Source organism: Antechinus flavipes, chromosome 1 (genome assembly GCF_016432865.1).
Source record: "Antechinus flavipes isolate AdamAnt ecotype Samford, QLD, Australia chromosome 1, AdamAnt_v2, whole genome shotgun sequence".
Classification (NCBI taxonomy): Eukaryota; Metazoa; Chordata; class Mammalia; order Dasyuromorphia; family Dasyuridae; genus Antechinus; species Antechinus flavipes.
Genome location: NC_067398.1, coordinates 228,073,507 through 228,094,149, shown reverse-complemented (window position 1 = coordinate 228,094,149; position 20,643 = coordinate 228,073,507). Strand labels below are relative to the sequence as shown.

The 20,643-nt window shown below is 37.7% G+C and overlaps 1 protein-coding gene across 5 annotated transcripts in view; it reads left to right on the top strand.

The window, feature by feature from the left end:
- LOC127561895 (tubulin polyglutamylase complex subunit 2-like) overlaps positions 1-20,643 on the top strand; it is an 877,998-nt gene that overhangs the window by 14,733 nt on the left and 842,622 nt on the right. For 3 of the 5 annotated variants that reach the window (XM_051997256.1, XM_051997234.1, XM_051997245.1), the window contains exons 3-5: positions 886-973; positions 7,549-7,677; positions 9,088-9,201. In XM_051997256.1, coding sequence (XP_051853216.1) covers positions 886-973; positions 7,549-7,677; positions 9,088-9,201 — 331 coding nt within the window. Of the gene's footprint in view, positions 1-885; positions 974-7,548; positions 7,678-9,087; positions 9,202-9,835; positions 9,994-10,786; positions 12,550-20,643 lie in introns of those variants that run through there. The other 2 variants (XM_051997225.1, XM_051997216.1) reach the window with 1 other exon arrangement.

The following is a 20,643-nucleotide window of genomic DNA, read 5'->3' as shown; positions in this document are numbered from 1 at the left end:
TTCCCTCCATCCCCTCTCCTAGATGGCAGGCAGTCTCATACATGTTAAAATTGTTAAAACATGTTTTAAATACAATATATGTGTTCATATTTGAACAGTTCTTTTGTTACACAAGAAAAATCAGATTCAGAAAGGTAAAAATATCCTGTTTGGATGAAAAACAAAAATGCAAGCGGTCCACATTTATTTCCCAGTGTTCCTTCTCTGGGTGTAGCTGGTTCTGTTCATCATTGATCAGTTGGAACTGAATTGAATCTTCTCGTTGCTGAAGATAGCCACTTCCATCAGAATTTATCCTCATATAGTGTTGTTGAAGTGTATAATGATCTCCTGGTTCTGCTCATTTCACTCAGCATCAGTTCATGTAAGTCTCTCTAAGCCTTTCTGTATTCATCCTGCTGGTCATGTCTTACAGAAAAAATGTTATTGTTACATTCATATGAATGTGGTAACATTCATATACCACATTTTATTCAGCTATTCTCCAATTGATGGGCATCCATTCAATTTCCAATTTCTAGCCACTACAAAAAGGGCTGCCACAAACATTTTTCCACAATAAAAATTTGAAAGACATAATAGGAAGAAATGTTTTAGGGAAGAAAATGCCTTCTAAATCTCCTTGGGTGTTCAGCCAAGAGTTTTCCAGAACTAAGCCTAGATGAAGTCATAAATTTGATTGTCCAGTAACAAGTCCATGATAGTTGGGAGTTTATCTTCGAAAATACCCTTTGGAGTAATTTGAGCAATGATCAATTGGTGCCTGGGTTTAGGAGATAGGAAGTGGTAAACAACATTCCCTGTTGCTCACTCATCTTCTGGTTTGAGACACAGACTTATCCTTTACTTACCCCATCCTCATGCTTTCCTGTTTTGTGATTACAGAAAAATGACTGTGTAATGCCAGAGGATTTGAAGAACTTTTACCTGATGACAAATGGTTTTCATATGGTGTGGAGTGTGAAACTTGATGGTAAGTTGGCCTCTTGTCTATTGTCACTTGCTTTGGCTATATTGTGCCCCCCTCTAAAATGTCTCATAGCAGAAATGTACTTTTCCTGAAACTAATCAGTATTTACTTTGATCCTCCCTCTGCCTACACAAAAATCGCAGCATTGATTTTGGTGGTTTCTGACCTTATTTGGAGTAAGTCACAAGATAGAACTCCCCAGAAAAATCCAAAGGTTTTTTTTCAATAATAATTCAAAATTTCAAGATTTTCCCACCAAGTCTTACTATACTACCTCACTAAAAGTTGAAGGTGACCCTGGATTTTTTTAAAGGCCTATAAGCTGTGGATAGGTTCTACCATGTTGGACACATATAGAGTACAGACCTGGCAACAAACCAAATCTGTTTTCAGAGGATGAACCTAGCTAAGTTTGAAGAGAATTATCACCAGTGGGCTGGCCATTTGATGATGAATTTTTGTCCATGGCTGCCTATGAACAAAGAAAAATATAAAATGGCACCCAGTTTTGTGAGCCCCTTTTTGCTTCTATAGTAACTGTGTCAGTGGTGAGGAAGAAGGCAGAAGGTACTAAGAATGATACTATTTAATTTGACTATTAGTACTCCAAATGTGACATTATTGCTAAAGGGACATATTGCTGAAGCAACTAAATCCTATAATCTTAACATTTCTACTATAAATGAAACCAGAAGAAAGAAGGAAATTGCATCCAAATGGAAGGATAACTCTTACAGTGATAAAGAAAGGATTTGAAAAATTAAATTTCCCAAGAAATATAATTTTACAGGATGTTGGATTATCCCATATCATAACACTAATTATAAATATTTACAGGGAAAAAACCTACCATTAAAATAATTGGATTTTCTACACTAAAATCTTTTGCTAGTAATGAAGAGATAGAAATTATTTGAAAAAGTTGATAAAACCCTTCAAATTAAATCAACATATATTTTGATACTTGGTGACTTAAGTACAGAGGCGGAAAAGATTAGCTTGGAGAAAAACATGGGGAAGCAGAGTACAGGAGGAAGGATTGAGAGAAGCCAAAGGTCTCACACAAAATCGAGTCTCAAGATCATTTTCTTTGAGAAACAAATTGGTCGGCACTAGACATGGTGAGAAACAAATAACATTGCAAAAACGAAATGGATTGTATCATAAAAGGATAACATTTTTTACTAATCTGGCAATTATCTCTAAATCAGCTGTCTCTGTAAAATCAGACCACAGACTGATTATCAGACTTAACATCAGAAAAATGTTTATGGGGAAAAAAAGCAAGAAAAAATAATCATAATGATAAAAATGGCACAATAAAGAACAAAAAGCCCAGAAAGTAGCTTAATGCACAAATATCTAACTTACTTGCCAAATAGAAAGATAACTACCAAAGGCAACACCAAATTAAAATATAAACTTGTTTATAAAATCTTACCCCCAAAAAGATGAACAATTATTAGCAGTATTATTTTGTAAAACAGAAAAATAATTGAAAGGCAAAAATCAGTTTTAAAAAATTTGGTAAGATGTTCAACTAAGCAGTCATTCCAATAGCATTTGGGAACATAAGCAAAAGAAAATGGGCAATATTTATAAAAATTATGATTACAAACTTCTCTATCAAGGACAATGGAATTTGCACAATTGGACTGTAATGTCACAGTCTTGGACATGGATATAGGAGCAGAAGAAACGGTCCTTAAAAGAACAAAGATAAAAAAAAAAAAAAAAAAAACCAGCAAGATTGTACCAAGTGCATCTAGAAGAGATCTATGCAAAAGACAAAATTTTTGTGAAGTCTTTAAAGTATCAAATATGCGAGTTATCTAAAGAAAGAGAAGATGCCAAAGACTGGGGGGGAGGGGAAGGGAATCTAAAACTATACTAAACAACTATACAATTTCTGCCTACCAATATGCCTACTTTCCCTTCTATGCAAAATCTTAATGAAAGTCATCTATAGGCAAATCAAGAGTACTCTCAATAAAGGCTTTAGCAAGGAATAAAAGAGGCTTTTTTCAAGTAATACTGAACAATTGACTGAAAAATTTAAAGAATATAAAATCCCCCTGTATTGTTAGTTTCTTGGGTATGAAAAGATATTTGATTTGGTAAAGTCAGCCAATAAGTATTTATTAGACTCTTTTAACAAGATATCCCTCATCTATACAGCAAATTCACTGAAGAGGTATTGAAAGCTAGAACATCAGATGATGAACATCAAGTAAGGCATAAAAGCAGAACTGTATGTAAACCTAAGATATGCCTCTTGTGAACATCTGGAAAAGATCCAGCATAATTCAAGTTGAAAAAGGATCCCATGTAGTTAGTGTGGTATTCCAGATGGTCTTGCTTCCATCTGCTCCTTGGAGATGACTTTGTAGTGATCACATCAAAGCCAAAGACATTGCAGAATCTTCTGGAAAAGGTCTCTAATCAGTCAAAGGAATTAGGCATTATCAAAAAACCAGTGGATGAAGATTATCCGTTATCCAAATTACTGTAGGCTTATGAATGGAAAACTTACAGAACTTTTCCATTGATATGTATATCTGAGATGGACAAGTTAGGCCCAGAGTTGAATAGGAAAAGAAGATTAGGCTACATTATTTTCAGTAAATTTTAAGGCTCCTTTGATGAACTCAAGCTTTATATGAAAATGTAGGTCCATCTTTTTGATATTAACATTTTACTAGTATTGCTATATAACAGTGAAATATGGAATATAACAGGCTCTGAAAAATTAAAAAGTAACATAGTATGAATATGAGCAGTCTATTACATATAACCAATGAGGAACTTTCAAGAGGTTGAAAGTAAAAGAAGTCATTAAAGAATTGTATGATAGGAAAAGATATTTAAATGGTAAAAGATGAATGGATGAATGAAAAAGTGTTCATTTGTTAAGTATTTACCCTTAGCCAAATCCCAAATTTGGATGGCCTGGAGCCAACTGAGTGCTTCAGTGATGGTGAGCCATCTTATATGTTTTCATGGTGTACCACAACTACCATCATAGTGTCAGAGGAATGACATAAATAAAGTCAAGAAAACCTCTTGCATTGTGGAGTCGATTCTCTATGATGAACTTCTGAAAAGATGTGAACAAGAGTATCACTGGGCAAACAGGCATAAGTGTTGTGATCAGCATTGTTGGAGGAAACTTCCCTCATTATGACATCTCAGATCCATTTGGGTTTTCAAGTTGGAAACATAAGATGACTCTGCATGACATCCTCTTGTAGTCCTGCAAAAAATAAAAAATAAAACAATTATTCAGGATGCTGTTAAGACTCATTTTCAGTGACATCCAGTTATTTTTAATAGTATTCTATTTTTCCAAATACATGCAAAGATAGTTTTCACGTTAACCTTTTCAGAACCTTTTGTTCCAAATTTTTCTCCCTCTCTCCCTTCCTTCACTCTCCCCAAGACAGCAAGCAATCTGATATAAGTTAAATATGTGTAGTTCTTCTAAATGGATTTCCATATTTGTCATGAATAGCCAGTTATTATGGGACTATGCTTCCTCCAGATTTCCTCTTGGTTTCCTAAGGCTTCTAAATCATTTTGTTTTCTTGACTCTTTACAGGTAAAAATAGTGTTTGTAAGTGTTTGAGTTTTATTACTCCGAATAAGAAGAAACAAAGCCAAACTATCTTCTTTTCAAAGGGTCCTGACTCAGAAAGCTAGTGCCTAGTGGGTAGCCCTCAGTGCCTTTCTCTACTTCCTTATTCTTTAGCCAGTGTAACGTAAATTCTTAAAAGATCTGAAATTTCACCCACATGAATACTCTTTACTAATGCAGATCAATCATAAGCCTTCCATGATACAGTAGACCATGTCATGCATTGTTATGACCAAAAGAATGAACATATTGGTGGCCAAGCTTCAATTGATGGGCCTCTTCAAATTTAGCAAAACTGGTCTTTGCACACCAATAGTCCATCACTAAGCCTGTCTTAGAATATTTTCAGCTTCACAGAAATGGCCTAGTGTGGCTCTGGAGAGTTCACTGTCACCTCTACACAATAGGGAAACATGGAAATAGGATTTTAGTGAACTAAATTTAATGCAAGTGTCTTCCTCCTCCTTCTATAGTTATAGAGATGGCAGAATTAAAGTTGAACTCTGAGACTCTTGCAGAAAATCCAACAAGTGTATTAATCATAATTTTGTCTGCACCAGTTTCCCATACACAAACCTTAAATTATGTTAGTTACAGTTTTAAATCCTTCAAGTAAATTTGCCTCTCTGAAAAATTCTGTTTGCCTAGAGTTAGTTTTTGGAAGAAAATTTCCAGGGAATGCAATTAAAAAGATGTAGTCACATTTTTAAGATTTAACCAAGTTGCCGGCCTTCCGCAGTATATGATTGATCTCATATTAGACTCCCTTTTTTCACTACCAACATTTTCATGAGTTTTGTTTCACAATTCATGATATGTCCTCAATAGCAATACACTCTTAGTCTAATGAACTTGAGTGAAACAAGTCACTCTATTACAGTCATGATGATTTTTCTCAAGCTACAGATAAAAGGCAGCTTCCTCTTTTGTAGATGGCTGTCTTGGGAGTCAAGAAAATTTAGGTCCTAGAATATACAAAGTCACTTCTAAGGGGTCCCTGGCAACAGATGATGTGTAAATTACAGATGAATTGCTGATATACTTCAGTGAAGGGAATTTTTACACTTAAAGTTTTCAATAATGCCAAAATCATCGTTTTGGACCAAAAATTGTTGGAATCTTTACAAACTGCTAACTCATTAGAGTTGATGTTTTGGGCCAGAACCTGAAACAAGGTACTAAGTAGAACTAATTGATACAATGCTTGTGTTTGCACCTTTAGTCATTGGAGTTCACACGTTTGGGAAATTTCAGGGTTTAGTATGAGATATCTGAATTCACACCTCCTTTGAAGCTCTTCACTATGGGAGAAAACCTATAATCCCATTCTCTCAGAAGAGTCATATATAAGCCAGTGAAAAATAAGCTACCTGTGACACAATAACTCAAGGAATAATAGAGTTCTCTGGTTGGAAAAGTTTTTTGGGGCCATTTTGTCCAAACTTCTAATAATACAGATGACCTCAGAGGCCCAGGGTGGGGATTTGTTCAAAGTCAAAGAGATAGTAACTGATTAACCCAAGATTTAGACCCTTCAGCTCTAAATCCTTGATCCTTTTTACTGGTTTTCAATTTCTTCACCATCATCCCAGTTTATCTCTGTATTCACCTTGGTTTATCAGGGTCCTTTTGAAAATGTGCTACCTACTACTGAAGATCTAGTCTGATCAGCATAAAGTAGATTCAGGAGTGTGCTGATAAATGTTTAACAACAAGGTCTCCAGCTGGAGAAGGTAAGGAAGGAGACATATGTACAATACACTTTTAAGTTATTAATCTGCATTACTAAAATGTTCTTTGTCATTTTCCAAATTTTAAAAAATTAACAAAATAATAGATCAAGTTGTGATTTGTAGGGTTTGCAAGTTTCAGAAGTGAATATACTCACACTAAAATTTTAATTTTTGAGCCTGTACAAATGGTGTGCTTCCTTTGTCCTGGGCATTTGACTTCTGTTAATGCAACTTGAGATGATGTTACTTTTTTTGGTAACCTTGTCACACTCTTGGCTCACTAAACTGACATCAAAGCCCATTCTTTTTCACATAAAGTGCTCCTATGTACAAGGAGTTCAATTTTTATCCTGCTTAGGTTGCAAATCTTAGTGAGAATTTTTTTCTAAATATTTTAATTAAGTTACCAGAATCTAATCCTTTCTGAACCATGTCATTCTGTCTTCCCAGATCCCTGAAAAGTCTCTATTATGTCTGTTCCCCTTCCTTGCTTCTATACTATCCAAGCTGACCTATCTCTGACCTTTTCTGTCCCCTGAGAAAACAGCATATCATCTGATCTCTGCCCAGCCTCAGGGATATTTCTGAACAAGGTACCCTTAGTCTCCAAAGTAGATATAACTTGGTTCTCAGCTCCTAGGAGAAACAACTTTTTTTCATTAATAGTCCTTGGCTTTGTTTTCCTTTTGATCTGCCGTTCAATTTGGGATCCAGAGCCCTCCAGTTTTTGCTGTCAGTACCAGAGGCATCTCTTGTTTATCCATTGCCTCTTAACCCATCATTCATTTTGACTGTGACATTCTTTATCCAGATCACACAAAAGGCAGCTGGAGGAATGTAGCAAGATGCGTACCTGGGGACAGCCACTGAGAGACAGTTCCTTAGGACTTTATGGTGTAATGGGAAGAGAGTGGTAATTGGAGTCAGGAAAAACGTGAGTTCAAGTTTCACCTATGACTGTGAATGCTTACATCTTCATTGGTGAATAAGGACTCATAGAGTTGTTTTGAGGTTCAGATGAACTTTAAAGCAAATTAGTAATGGTAATAATGATAGCTCCAGTTGCCTTTTGTCAGTGGCATCCTGGTGCTCAAAGGAAGTTGCTAGGACAGTCCTCAGAAGGCGAGTGACTTTTCCCACTAAAGTGCACCCATCCTTCTCCTTTGAGGATGATTGCTAACACCTTGCCCCTTCTCTCAATGTTCTTACAGATCAGCCTGTGCCTTTGGGCTGCCTGGTGATTAACAGCATCGCAAATTTGACTCAACTCACTCAGTCGGCTGTATACACACTTCCCAATTCACCAACTCTAGAGGATCTAGATGATGAGGAGGATGAAGGTATTGTAAGTGCCCGCAGGGGATTGTTGTCTGAACATAGAATGGTTCCTTCCTGTAAACAGTACTGAAAACACAGGGTGTTCTTGCAGCATTTCACTTTTAATTCATCTGTAGAACCTTGGAGATCTCTTTCACCTTTCTTTTCTTCTAAGCCTTGTCATTTCTACTTTGGAAAGATGTCCTTACTTTTACTTTTTCCATTTCACTCTCACTTCCAACATCCAACTGGCTCCCTTCAACTGGTCTTCCCTTTTACACACCACCCTCAGGCCAAGTTTCGTAAGACATACCCAGATATCAAGTAACTCCTACTCTGGAGCCTCAGGTGGCCTCTACATGCTTTCAGGATAAAACCCAAACACCTCAAGGTGACTTTCAGGTCCTCCATAATTTTCCTCTCTTCAGCCTAGACAGTGCACACCTCCCACTCCAGCAAAGCCATTTCAGCCAATTTACCACTCTCATGACCCATTCCCTTCTCTCTTCCATCTTAGAACATTACCACTTTCTTTACATTCCTTCCAAACCGAATTTGTTTCACCTCTTCCACAAAACCCTTCTCCAAATTCCCATAGCACTTTACCAATAAACTCCAAACTTTTTTTTTTAGGAGGTAATTGGGGTTAAGTGATTTGCCCAGGATCACACAACTAGTAAATATCTGAAGCCAGATTTGAATGCAAGTACTCCTGACTCTTGTGCTCTATCCATTATGCCACGTAGTAGTCCTAATTGTATCTCAAAATTTTTTTTAATTCCTTTCAGTAAAATTTTTTTTAGAATGCTTACTCAATATGTGTGGATTTATTTATTTTAGAGGGATAATTTTGGATTTTGCTGGGGGTTTTTTGAATGAGGAATATTGAGTTCTTTTTTGAACCAATTGAATTTGAGATATCTCTAGGACATCAAGTTCTGAATGTTTAAGAAGTATTTAGTGATGTAAGTCTCGACCTCAGGAGAGACAAAGGCTGAATATAAAGAATTTGAAATTTATAAATATGGTCATTAAAACCACGCGAACTGATGAAGTCACCAAATTAAGGAATGTACATAAAGAAAGCAAGCACCTGGGACAGATTTTAGGGTCATGCTCCCCATTATAGAGCATGACTATGAATGATGGTCTAGCACAGAGGACTGAGAAGGAGCAGTCAGATAGCTAGAAGGAAAACCCAGAGAGGAAGGAGTATCCAAGAGCAGACATCAAAATGTGACAGATCCTGCAAAGGGGACAGGAAGGATGAGGCAAAATATTTCTAAGCTGCTTAGGAAGCATGCTACTTTCTACTCCATTCCTCCTGGCATCATCCCATTAAAATTATGTGTTAGTATCCAGACCCTGTCTCTTTAAGTTTAATTGTGTGTTGGCTAATGTTTCAACGTTATTGTTAATTTCTGGATTTGCAGGTGATGAAGATCAGCCAGAGAAGCCCCACTTTGACTCTCGTAGTATAATATTTGAGCTGGATTCCTGCAGTGGGAATGGCAAAGTATGCCTTGTCTACAAAAAGACTTCACCAGGTAAAATATAAGGGAGAAAGATACAGTAGAGGTCTTAACTAAGATTCTGGGGCCCCCAACAAATATTACTTTTCCACCACCTCTCTTTCATTAGTATTTTTTGTTTCCTTCTCTGAATTTGTAAGTCCCTTGGTAGGCTTTCCTTAAGAATAGGCTTTAGACCAGTTTATGATTTCATCTAAAATCATATTAACATGACTCTAAAAATATTTGATTTCATACAGTAACCAATCAATAAACATTTATTAGATGCCTATTATGTTCCAGGCACCGTAGGAATCCCAAAGGCATTGACTTGAACAAGTTAGATATATTGTCTGGGCTCCCTGTGGAAGAACAGCAGCTTGCAGTTCACTATATTAAAATATAGTGATTGAAATATTTTAAAAAACAAGTTCACACACCTCAAGTTAAGAACTCCTGCAGGATTATTCTTAGAAGACAAAGTGTATTTCTTTTATGTTTAGTTTAAATCTTTTATATGTACGTGTGTGTGTGTGTGTGTGTACTCCCCAGATAGATAGATAAATAGATAGATAGATAAATAGATAGATATATATGGATATATATGTATCAGTGTATAAAATGGGTATTCTTCAGAAGCTCTTTTTTTTTCCTTTTCCTATTTTATCAGTGGCCAAAGAGAGCAAGATCTGGTTCCTGGACAGAGCTTTATATTGGCACTTTCTGACAGACAGCTTCACTGCCTACTACCGCCTGCTGATCACTCACTTGGGCCTTCCCCAGTGGCAATACACCTTCACCAGCTATGGTATCAGCCCACAGGCCAAGGTAGGAGAAGAGGATTTAAAGTGCCTCGGGCCTTTCTGGTTCTTATCTTATGCCATTTCTACTGGTCTGAGAAATGTGCTGGGCTTAGAGAAATTGTTTCTGGCTTTGCCCTGTACTTGCTGAAATAACTTTAAGCAATTCACTTGACCTCTCTAGGTTTCACTTTCCTCATCTCTCCATTGATAATTCCTGCCATTCCTATCCCTATGTTCATATCTTGTGAGGATCCCAGTTATTCCAGTGAGTAGCCATTCAGTCAAGCAATCTGCTGTGAGAATTTACAGGAGAAGTAGCTTCCAATTATAAGCTTGATATGCCCCATTGACTTTTAAGAGTTGTATAGTGTGACTTACCTGGTGGATAATGGGCAAGAGAAATGAAAGCTTTTTAAAGAGTCACAAGTGCTCTCCTAGAGGAGGCAGACAGTTAGGCCCCCAATTCCCCAGAGTCCAGAGGGAGCAGCTTTCTGCATAGAGTCCTTGTGAATGGAAAAGGAGTGAGTGCTGAGATAGAGATCTCAGGACAGAGAGCTGGGCCGGGGTCGAGGAGCAGAGCTCCTGTTTGTCTCCACCAGTGCCCTAGGGCACGGCCAAGGTGCTGGGCAATGCTGAGGACAGATGGGGCTTGTCCTCGTGCCTTCGCACAGAGAGGATTGGGTCCTGCGCCGCTGGTTTTCATCCTCCCTTCTCCGCCTCTGTGCCCCCAGCCCCTCCTTCTCCCTTGCTGAGCCGGCAGAGGGCAGTTTCTCAAACTCTGATCGATGTGTGTCTCTCTCTGTCCTCCTTCCATGCAGCAATGGTTCAACATGTATAAACCCATCACCTACAATACCCAAGTGCTCACAGAAGAGACTGACTACTTTATAAACAAGCTAGATCCCAGCAAAGTGTTCAAGAATAAGACCAAAACCTTGGCCCCCACCAAGAGAGGAGGGACACCGCAGCCTCCGGGCTCCCAGAAAGGATCTTCAGGTTCCTCTTCCAACAAGTCTTCCTCTACCTCTGGAAACCCTGTCAGGAAGTGAGCAGCCCCAGCCATATGGGCTCTGCCCTCTGCACTGGGAGAGCTCCAAGACTCTTGCCTTTCTCTTCTCTACAGGGACTCAAATCTGAGAGCCTGGACCCCTCCTGAGTACCCAGAATTGTGCAACCTAGGTAGTGCTGGTGTTACATTGTTCTCCCAGTCTTGCAAAGTGTCTGATGAAACTCAGGGCACTGATCAGAGAAGTCCCCCCATGTTCCTTTTCTTCCAGCACTCATTAAAATCCATCCTAAATCACGCTGCAGTGTTAATAATGGTCTATCATCCTCCACGATAGCAGAGACCATACTCATTTGCATTCTACCATCTCTGCTTTTTTCCCTGCATGGAAGTGGACCTAGTACAGAGGAACATCTATTAAATAACATGTTACTTAACTGAAGTATTGCTGGGTAAAAGCTTTGACAACTGCTGAAAAACCCTAGAAACTTTTCTTCTAGAATTGCCAGAATCATTGGAAAACCAAAAAAAAACCCTCTGCATTTAATGCCCTGATTATTTTTCATTATCAATGGAGCCAAACCAAGAAAGTGTATTTTTCCCTAGCCTGGAGGTGTTTCTACCTCTAGTGTCTCAAAGGATTTCATTTTTCTGTGACTTACTGCTAAATATGAAATGTTTACTTCCAGAAAATTCTTTCAGAATAAAAATTAACCTTCCTGGCTATTTTTAACGACTTGTCTCTGATTGTTTGGGAGAACTCTCTGGATTTTAACTTCTTTATTGCACCGAGTTAATAATCCCTGGACCTGGAGCAGATTTATATCAGGATAAGGGATGGCCATCTGAATTCAGAGAACAATCCATCATAGGTGTTTTTGTGGCAGGAAGTAGGATGGATTCATCTCCCAGATAGTAAAATATAATAATATAGTACTTATGCTCTGTTAAAAGTTTTCAAAACATATATTTTATCTTATTTGATTGTTGCCAGTTAGGTGCTATCCCCATTTTACAGATGAGGTAAACAATCTGAAAGGTCAAACAACTAATAAATGTCTAAGGCAATATTTGAACTCTTCTTATTGACCATAAATGTAGCTTTCTATCTACTAAGCCATCTCATTTTACATTTAGCCTAGAGAGGGGATCAAATGACAAGAGCCAGAATTCTTTTTCTTTTATTAAAATTTAATTCTTTATTTTCTCCTATATCCTTTATTTCTCCCCAATTATATGTAAAAACAATTTTAATATTCTCTTTTTCAAATTTTGAGTTCCAGATTCTCTCCCTCTCCCTCTCTGTTTGATTTCTTGAAATCAAGCAATTTTAATATGGGTTATACAGGCAAAATACATTTCCATGCATGTCATTCTATGAAAGAAAATATAGAAACTCCCCCCTCAAAAAAAAAAAAAAGTATGTTCAGTCTCCCTTTAGGTTTTAACAGTTCTTTTCTCTGGATATGAACTGCGTCTTTCATCATGAGTCTTTCAGAATTGTCTTGGATCATTATATTTCTGACATTAGCTGTATGTCATTCACAATTGTTTTATCATAAAAAATTGCTGTTACTCCTGGTTCTGCTCACTTCACTTTGCGTCAGTTTATGTAAGCCTTTCCAGGTTTTTCGGAGAGCATCGTCTTTGTCATTTTTTATAGCACAATAGTGTTCCATTCACAATCATATGCCACAGTTTGTTTAACCATTCCCCAACTAATGGACATTCCCTTAATTTCCAGTTCTTTGTCACCAAAAAAAAAAAAAAAAAGAGCTGCTAGAAATATTTTTGTACACTGTTTTTTCTCTTTGGAATATAGACCTAATATTCTCTTTGGAATAGACCTAATAAAAAAAGTTTTATTGCTATGTCAAAGAGTATGCAGTTGTATAGCCCTTTGGGCATAATTCCTTTTTTTTTTTTAAATAACTTTTTTACAACATTATCCCTTGCACTCACTTCTGTTCTGATTTTTCTCCTCCCTCCCTCCACCCCCTCCCCTAGATGGCAAGCAGTCCTATGCATGTTAAATAGGTTACAGTATATCCTAGATACAATATATGTGTGCAGAACCCAACAGTTCTCTTGTTGCACAGGGAGAATTGGATTCAGAAGGTATAAATAATCCAGGAAGAAAAACAAAAATGCAAGCAGTTTATATTCATTTCCCAGTGTTCTTTCTTTGGGTGTAGCTGCTTCTGTCCATCCTTGATCAATTGAAACTGAATTAGCTCTCTTTATCGAAGAGATCCACTTCCATCAGAATACATCCTCAAACAGTATCATTGTTGAGGTATATAATGATCTCCTGGTTCTGCTCATTTCACTTAGCATCAGTTCACATAAGTCTCTCCAAGCCTCTCTGTATTCATCCTGCTGGTCATTTCTTACAGAACAATAATATTCGATAACGTTCATATACCACAATTTACTCAACCATTCTCCAATTGATGGGCATCCATCCATTCATTTTCCAGCTTATAGCCACTACAAACAGGGCTGCCACAAACATTCCTTTGGGCATAATTCCAAATTGAAAAGCCAGGATTTTAATTTAGGTTCTGAGGTCTGAATCCAGTCCTTTTCCATTATGTTGTTCTCTCTTAATCTTGGATGTGATTGGATGGTATTTTGGGTAACAATTATTTTCCTACTTGTTTGACTCAGCCAGTTATTCAGAGCATTTTTTAGATTTCTAGCCTACTGTGTTCATTAGGAGGATAAGGGTGTGTGTAGGAGAAAAAAAATCACTACTTGAAAAGGCTTAAAAAAAAACCCTTAAAGTTTAAAATTTTTTTCAATAATTATGTTTTCTCTTTGTTTCATCTTCTTCCCTCAATTTAAAAGGAAAAAAAAAGGAAATAAAAAAATACAACTTTTGTAATAAGTTTATTAAGAAAAAAAAAGTTCCCCCAAAAGTGTGTCATGCACCTGGAGTCAGGAATTAGGTAAACCTGCTTCATCTCAGTCCTCTTGAATTATGGTTGGGCAATGCAGAGATCAAATTCTGCCCTAGACACTCACTAGCTGTGTGAGACTGGGCATATCACTTAATCTCTGCTTTAATCCGCTGGAAAAGGAAATGACAAATCACTCCAGTGTCTTTGCCAAGAAAACCACATACAATTGGACACGACTGAATGAACAACCCCTCTGATCAGAGTTCTTAAGACTTTCAAAGGTTATTTTTCTTGACCATGGATAGGCCACAAGCTAGAATCAGTCTACCTCATCAGTTATCTCTAATTATCAGCCATCACCTGGCTCCCTACAGAGGATTCCCCCCTCCCCCAATCATCTTTGCAAGTTGTGTGCCAGATACCTGAAGAGTTTCCAAAACAAGTCACATTCTTCAGCAGCATGACCTTTCCTCCTGGTTGAGGAAGGCTGGTACAGAGAATGTTGCAAAGAATTTCCTCCTTGCAAGGAGGAGAAATTCAAAGTGATGAGAAAGAAAAGAGGAGAAATGAAAAACACTAATATCTTTTGTATCTAGCAAAAAAAAAAAAAGTTTTTCTTTACAATGATAACTTAGTGACTGTATAAATTGTTCTCCTGGTTTCACTTACTTTATCTGCATCAGTTCATATAAGTGTTCTTAGATTTCTCTGAACCTATCCCTTTAACATCATTGCTTATGGCACAACAATATTCCTTTACATTTACATGTTTTCATTTAAAACCCACCTAGCATTAAAAAGTGGCTGGAGATTACTAGTTAGCTGATATCCCTTTTTTTACATGTGGGAGAGGCAGCTTGGCATTATGCCTAGCAAGTTGGTCTTGGAACCAAGAAGACTAGCATTTTAGTTCTGCCTTTAATGCATCTTGACTGAATCACTTTGACCAGGTGATTTAACCTCTGAATATCCTAGGGCCAGTGAGGGTCAAACTCAAAAAGAAATAGAGGGTCACATATTAATTTAGAAAACCACAAGTTAACATGTTTTATTGTATTTTTATATATTTTATTAAACATTTTCCCAATTATATTTTAATTTAATTCTTCATTTTCTGGAATTTTTACCCTAGGCAGAGCTTTATTTAAGTCCCAACTAATAGCCCATCTTCTATAGAAGCCTTTCCTCCTAATTCCAGCGCTTTCCTTTTTTTTCTCTTTTTTGCTGAGACAATTGGGGTATAGTGGCTTATTCATTGTCACACAGCTAGCAAGTGCTAAGTGTCTGAGATCAGATTTGAACTGACTTCAGGGCTAGTGGCTCTATCTACTACACCAACTAGCTTTCCCTTTTTAAATTATTTTCTATTTAACCTTGTATATAAGCTTGTTTAGGGCAGATAGGTGGTACAGTGGACAAAGAATGCTAGACCAGGAAAACAGGAAAACTTATCTTCCTAAACTCAGATCTGGTCTCAAAAACTACTAAAACTGTGACCCTGGGCAAGTCACACAATCCTGTTTGCCTCTGTTTCCTCATCTGTAAAATGAGTTAAAGAAAATAATAAGAAACCACTATAGTATTTTTGCCAAAGCACTGTGCTAAGCACAAAAAAAAAAAAAAGACAAAAGACGGTCCTTCAGGGAACTTACAGTCCAACTGGGGAGACAAAATGCAGGTATATCCATATGTATATATACACTCATATATACCTACTTTTATAGAAAGCTATTGTTCTGACCCCATTTAGGATTTTCTTGGCAAAGATATTAAATTGGTTTGTCATTTTCTTCTCCAGTTCATATTATCCCTATCGTAGATATAAGGAAACTGAGGTTCAGAAAAATGAAGTGACTTGTGGAGACTGGGTATCTAAGCTCACTGCTCTTAGAAAAAATATCTTTTTATACAGGGTTCTTAGACCAGCTTCTAGAGAAATATTTCCTCTTGATCCACTACAAGTAAATGTGTAATTTTTAACAGAGCACAGAACTGGAACCCAGAGTTCTATAAAGAACAGCTATCTAGAGCTAGGCGGTGGCCCCTTTACCCCAAGGCATGGAATTTCACAGAGAAAGACCAAGAACAAGTGAGTCCCAAGATTGAGGAGTAAAGTTCATGTGGCGCCAAACAGAGCATGTTAATATGGTTAAGCGCTTAATGACAATTGTGTGAATTCTCTTTCTTCCTCTCAGCTTCCTTCCTCCATTTTCATTAATAGAGCAGCTGGCTGAGCAACTAACTTCCAGCTTCATCACTTCTACCAAAAGAAGCATTGTCTCAGCCTGAACCCTCCCCTATGGCCCAAAGCCAGGAATCTAGGCATCAGCTGATTTCCTTAAGATTTTTGCTCTGTTGACCAATGAGTTTAAATTTATTCAATTTTTCCTCTTGAGTAAAGGTGTGGGGAAGGAAGATAGGAAAAACTGTTTACTAAGTCCTTTTTAAATTAAGAAGCTTAAAGCACTGTGTTTAAAAATTTATGGAATAAACCCCATCCCCCTTCTTTCTCCATCTTCACCCCTATCCCTAACACCCTTGGATTTGAAATCAAGCAATTTGGACTCAAATCCCAACACATATACTTGCCATGTGATCTTGGGCAAGTCAATTGAACCCAAACTTCTGTTTCTTCATCTGTAAAATGAAAGAATAATTCTTGAATTACCTAGTTTACAAATAATAAATGCTTTATAAATCCAAATCATTATTAATGTCATTATTATTATACAGATTAACTAAGGAGCAGCACCCACAGTCCCATGCTTGCCTGACCATACCTCCTTTTCCCTCCCTATCCTCCCCACACTAGTACCTAAAAGTAGAAAGTTCTTTGAATTACTAGGGTAATCCAAAAATCTTCTCTGATTTGGGAAGCCTAGTCTTATTTGTTGCAGTCTGGTTTTACTTTATCTTCCTACTTAAAATTCCTTCTTTTCTGAAAACTGTCTTATTTTATACCTGCCCCAGCACCCCTTACTCTGTAACACCTAAAATGCAAAACCAGTTTTTCACTTACTAGGATTCCCTATTTTTGCCTTTTGCCTTGTGCTTTTTTTCTTTTTTTATCAGTAGTCATTTACTAAGTTCCTACAACGTGCTAAGAATTATACTAAACTGTGGGGATATAAAGAAAGACAAAAACAGTCTCAGCCCCCAAAGGAACTCACAATCCAACAAGGAAGGTGGTATGCAAACCACACATATTTACAGAATTAGGGATCCTCACAGAAGCAAGGCACTAGCATTAAGGGGGACCAGGAAAGGCTTTCTATAAAGTTTGAAATTTTAGCTGAGACTTCCAAGAGAGAGCCAGGGAAACCAGAAGGCAGAGATAAGGAGGGAGAACTTTCCAAGCATGTCCTAAATCAGGAGAGGGAGAGTCTTGAACAAGGAACAGAGAAAAGAAAATATTTGATAGTGGTGAGAATGGGGAATAGGGAGGAAGGCAGGGATTGAAGCAGGAAAGGTTAGTGCAGAAGTAATTTGGTTTAGTGGCCAAGTGATAGATAAGGAGCATCTTTGTAGCTTTCTATCTGTGGAAGAGAGCTTTTCTGGGAATTAGCTCTTAGGTAACCTGAGATCCCAAGTTTGGGAAGTCAGGAATCAGACCTTCAAGTGGAGTTTTGGAGGTGGCAGAGAGACAGTGAGAGAGACAAAGAAGGAGAAGAGGAGAGAGACAGAGACAAAGAAGGGAGGAGAGAGACAGAAAGAAAGAGATGTAGTGGGATCAGGGAGAAGAGGAGGAAAAACAGAAAGAAAGAGAAAGAGAAACAGAGACACAAAGAGGGAGAAGAAAGACAGTGAGAGACTTTGGGGGATAGGAGGAAGAGACACAGACCGAAAGAAAGCATTTTTTGGTGGTGAAAGAATAATAATTTGGACACAGTAGTTGTATAGTATCCTGGTTGGAAAGCAAAGCCATTTTATTTATTTTCAGTGGAATTAAATAAAAGCTGTCCCATAAACAGTATTTGTGCCCCAATTGCCTCAGCCAAAAAAAACAAAAACAAAAACAAACAAAAAACAACCCATATTTATCCTGGAATTTACTACACTCACTGGGGCATTTCTGTATTTGTATAAAAATAAGGGACTGGGCATAGCAGTCCAGTCTTTAGAAAATGTGCAATCCATGTTTCGCTTCTATTGGATTGCTTGTTGTCTTGGAGAAGGAGGGAGGATAGGACAGGGAGAAAAATTTGGAATACAAGGTTTTGCAGAGGTGAATGTTGAAAATTATCTGTGAATGTATTTAGAAAAATAAAATACTATTTAAAAAAAAAAGAAAATGTGTAACCAATATTATTCCTGGAAGCCATGCATGTGGAGGATTGGGGTACCTGTATCTGGGACCATATGACAGCACATAGTGGAAGAGTCCCCCCTCCCCTTCAGGTATTCTGTGAATGTTTTGTCAGCTAACTTCATAGTGACAGGTGATCTTCAAAAGGTCATAAAAGTCACCCCCAGAGGTACAGTGATGGGAACCTGTGGCAGAATTGCCAGTAACTAAGCTGAGGAGGAGCCTGACATGGTGAATGAGCTGCTTCATCCACCCCAGCAGTGGCTTGCCCAGGCAGCAAGTGATCCTACCCTAAGTCTGTCTTAGGCAACAACCTGCTGCCTTTAGGTTGTTGAAAGGTTGCTCTGGGACAGGAAACAACCAGATCTGAGGATGTTCCAAGAGCCTGTTCCCAATTCTCCTGGAATAGGATGATCAGGATCACATCAATTCTTCATCCTTTAACACTCAAGGTATGAACTGTGAGCAATATGGTGTAATGGGTAGAGCACTGTAGACTAGAATCCACAGAATACCTGGCTTAGAATCTCATCTCAGACATTTATCATTCCCTATTTTCACAATTATCTTCAAACTCTAATGGTTTGCTTCCTACTTCCAACAAATGTGCCCGTGTTTCCCCCATCCTCATAAAATTCATATTGGATCCATCTTTCCCTGATAGATATCCTTCATATCTCTTCTCTTAATGAGGCTAGACTATATCTACAATATATAGAAAAAAAAAGTCATCTACAATAGGTATTTCCTCTCTTCTTACCTCTCTACAGTTTGACTTCATAATTCAACTGAAACTGCTCTCTCCAGAGTCAACAGTGATCTATCTTTTTTTAAAAGTCCATCAGGGTTAAGTGACTTGAGCAGGGTCACACAGCTAGTAAGTTTTTGCGGCTGGATTTGAATACAGATCCTTCTGATTCCAGGACCGGTGCTCTACTCACTGTACCACCTACACACGCTTAAAATAATCTCTGAAATCACAAATCCTAATGGCCTTTTCTTCTTAGTCCTCCATATTTCTGCAGACTTTGATACTGTCAATCACCCTCTTTTCTCCTTGATACTCTCAGTTCTCTAAGGTTTTTTGCTGTTGTTTTTAATGATTCTGGTTCTCCTCCTGTCTGTCCATTCCTTCTTGGTGCCTTAGCTGAAACTTCATCTAGGTCATCTTCCCAAACTGTGGGTTGTCCTTCAGGGCTTGTCCTGGGCCTCACCTATGTACTATTTTGCTTGGTGATCTCATCCATTCCAATAGATTCAATTATGTTCTCTGTGCTGATGATTCTCTTATCTATTTATCCAATCCTACCTTCTCTCCTAATGTCCAGACTCACATCTCCATTTGCCTATTGAATATCTCAAACTGGATATGAATTAAATATCTTAAATTCACCATATCCAAGACAACTCATCTTTCTTGCCCAACCTTTCCCCTCTTAGTAACTTTCCTATTTTTGTTTGAGAGCACCATCATCCTCCCCCATCACCTATGTTCACAATCTAGATGTCATCCCCAAATCCTTATTCATATCCAGTGATCAGAGATCAAGTACTCTCAATTTTATCTTCATAATCTCCTCTCCTATATGGCTCCTTCTCTACTCTGACACTGTAACCATTCCCTTAAAAGTTACTTTATGGATGCAAAGGCCCTTAAAAGTTACCTACTTTATGGATGCCCACCAGTTGGGGAATGGCTGAATAAGTCATGCTATATGAATGTAATGGGAATATTACTGTTCTGAAAAAAATGAGGAGCAGGCTGATTTCAGGGAAACTTGAAAAAACTTACAGGAACTGATGCTGAGTGAAGTGAGCAGAACCAGGAGATCATTATGTGATAGACTTGGCTCTTTTCAAGAAAGGATTGATTCAAGGCAATTCCAAAAAACTTGTGATAGGAAATGCCTTCTGCATCCAGAGAGAGAATTATGGAGACTGAATGTGGATCAAAACATAGTATTTTCAACCTTTTTGTTGTTTTCTCTCCTGCATTTTTTTCCCCTTTTGATCTGATTTTTCTTATATAGCTTGACAAATATGGAAATGTGTTTAGAAGAATTGCACATGTTTAACCTATATCAGATTGCACACTGTCTTGGGGAAGGGGGGAAGGAGAGGGAGAAAAATCTGGAATGCAAAGGTGAATGTTGAAAAAATTATCTTTGCATATATTTGTAAAAAATAAAATATTATTTTAAATAAGTTGGGCCAGGAAGTCCTCTCATATCATGTACAAAATATCATTTGGATATTAGAATCTCGTCTCAGACATTTATCATTCCCTATTTTCACAATTATCTTCAAACTCTAATGGTTTGCTTCCTACTTCCAACAAATGTGCTCGTGTTTCCCCCATCCTCATAAAATTCATATTGGATCCATCCTTCCCTGATAGATATCCTTCCATATCTCTTCTCTTAATGAGGCTAGACTAATGGTTTTAACCATTTTCCACTT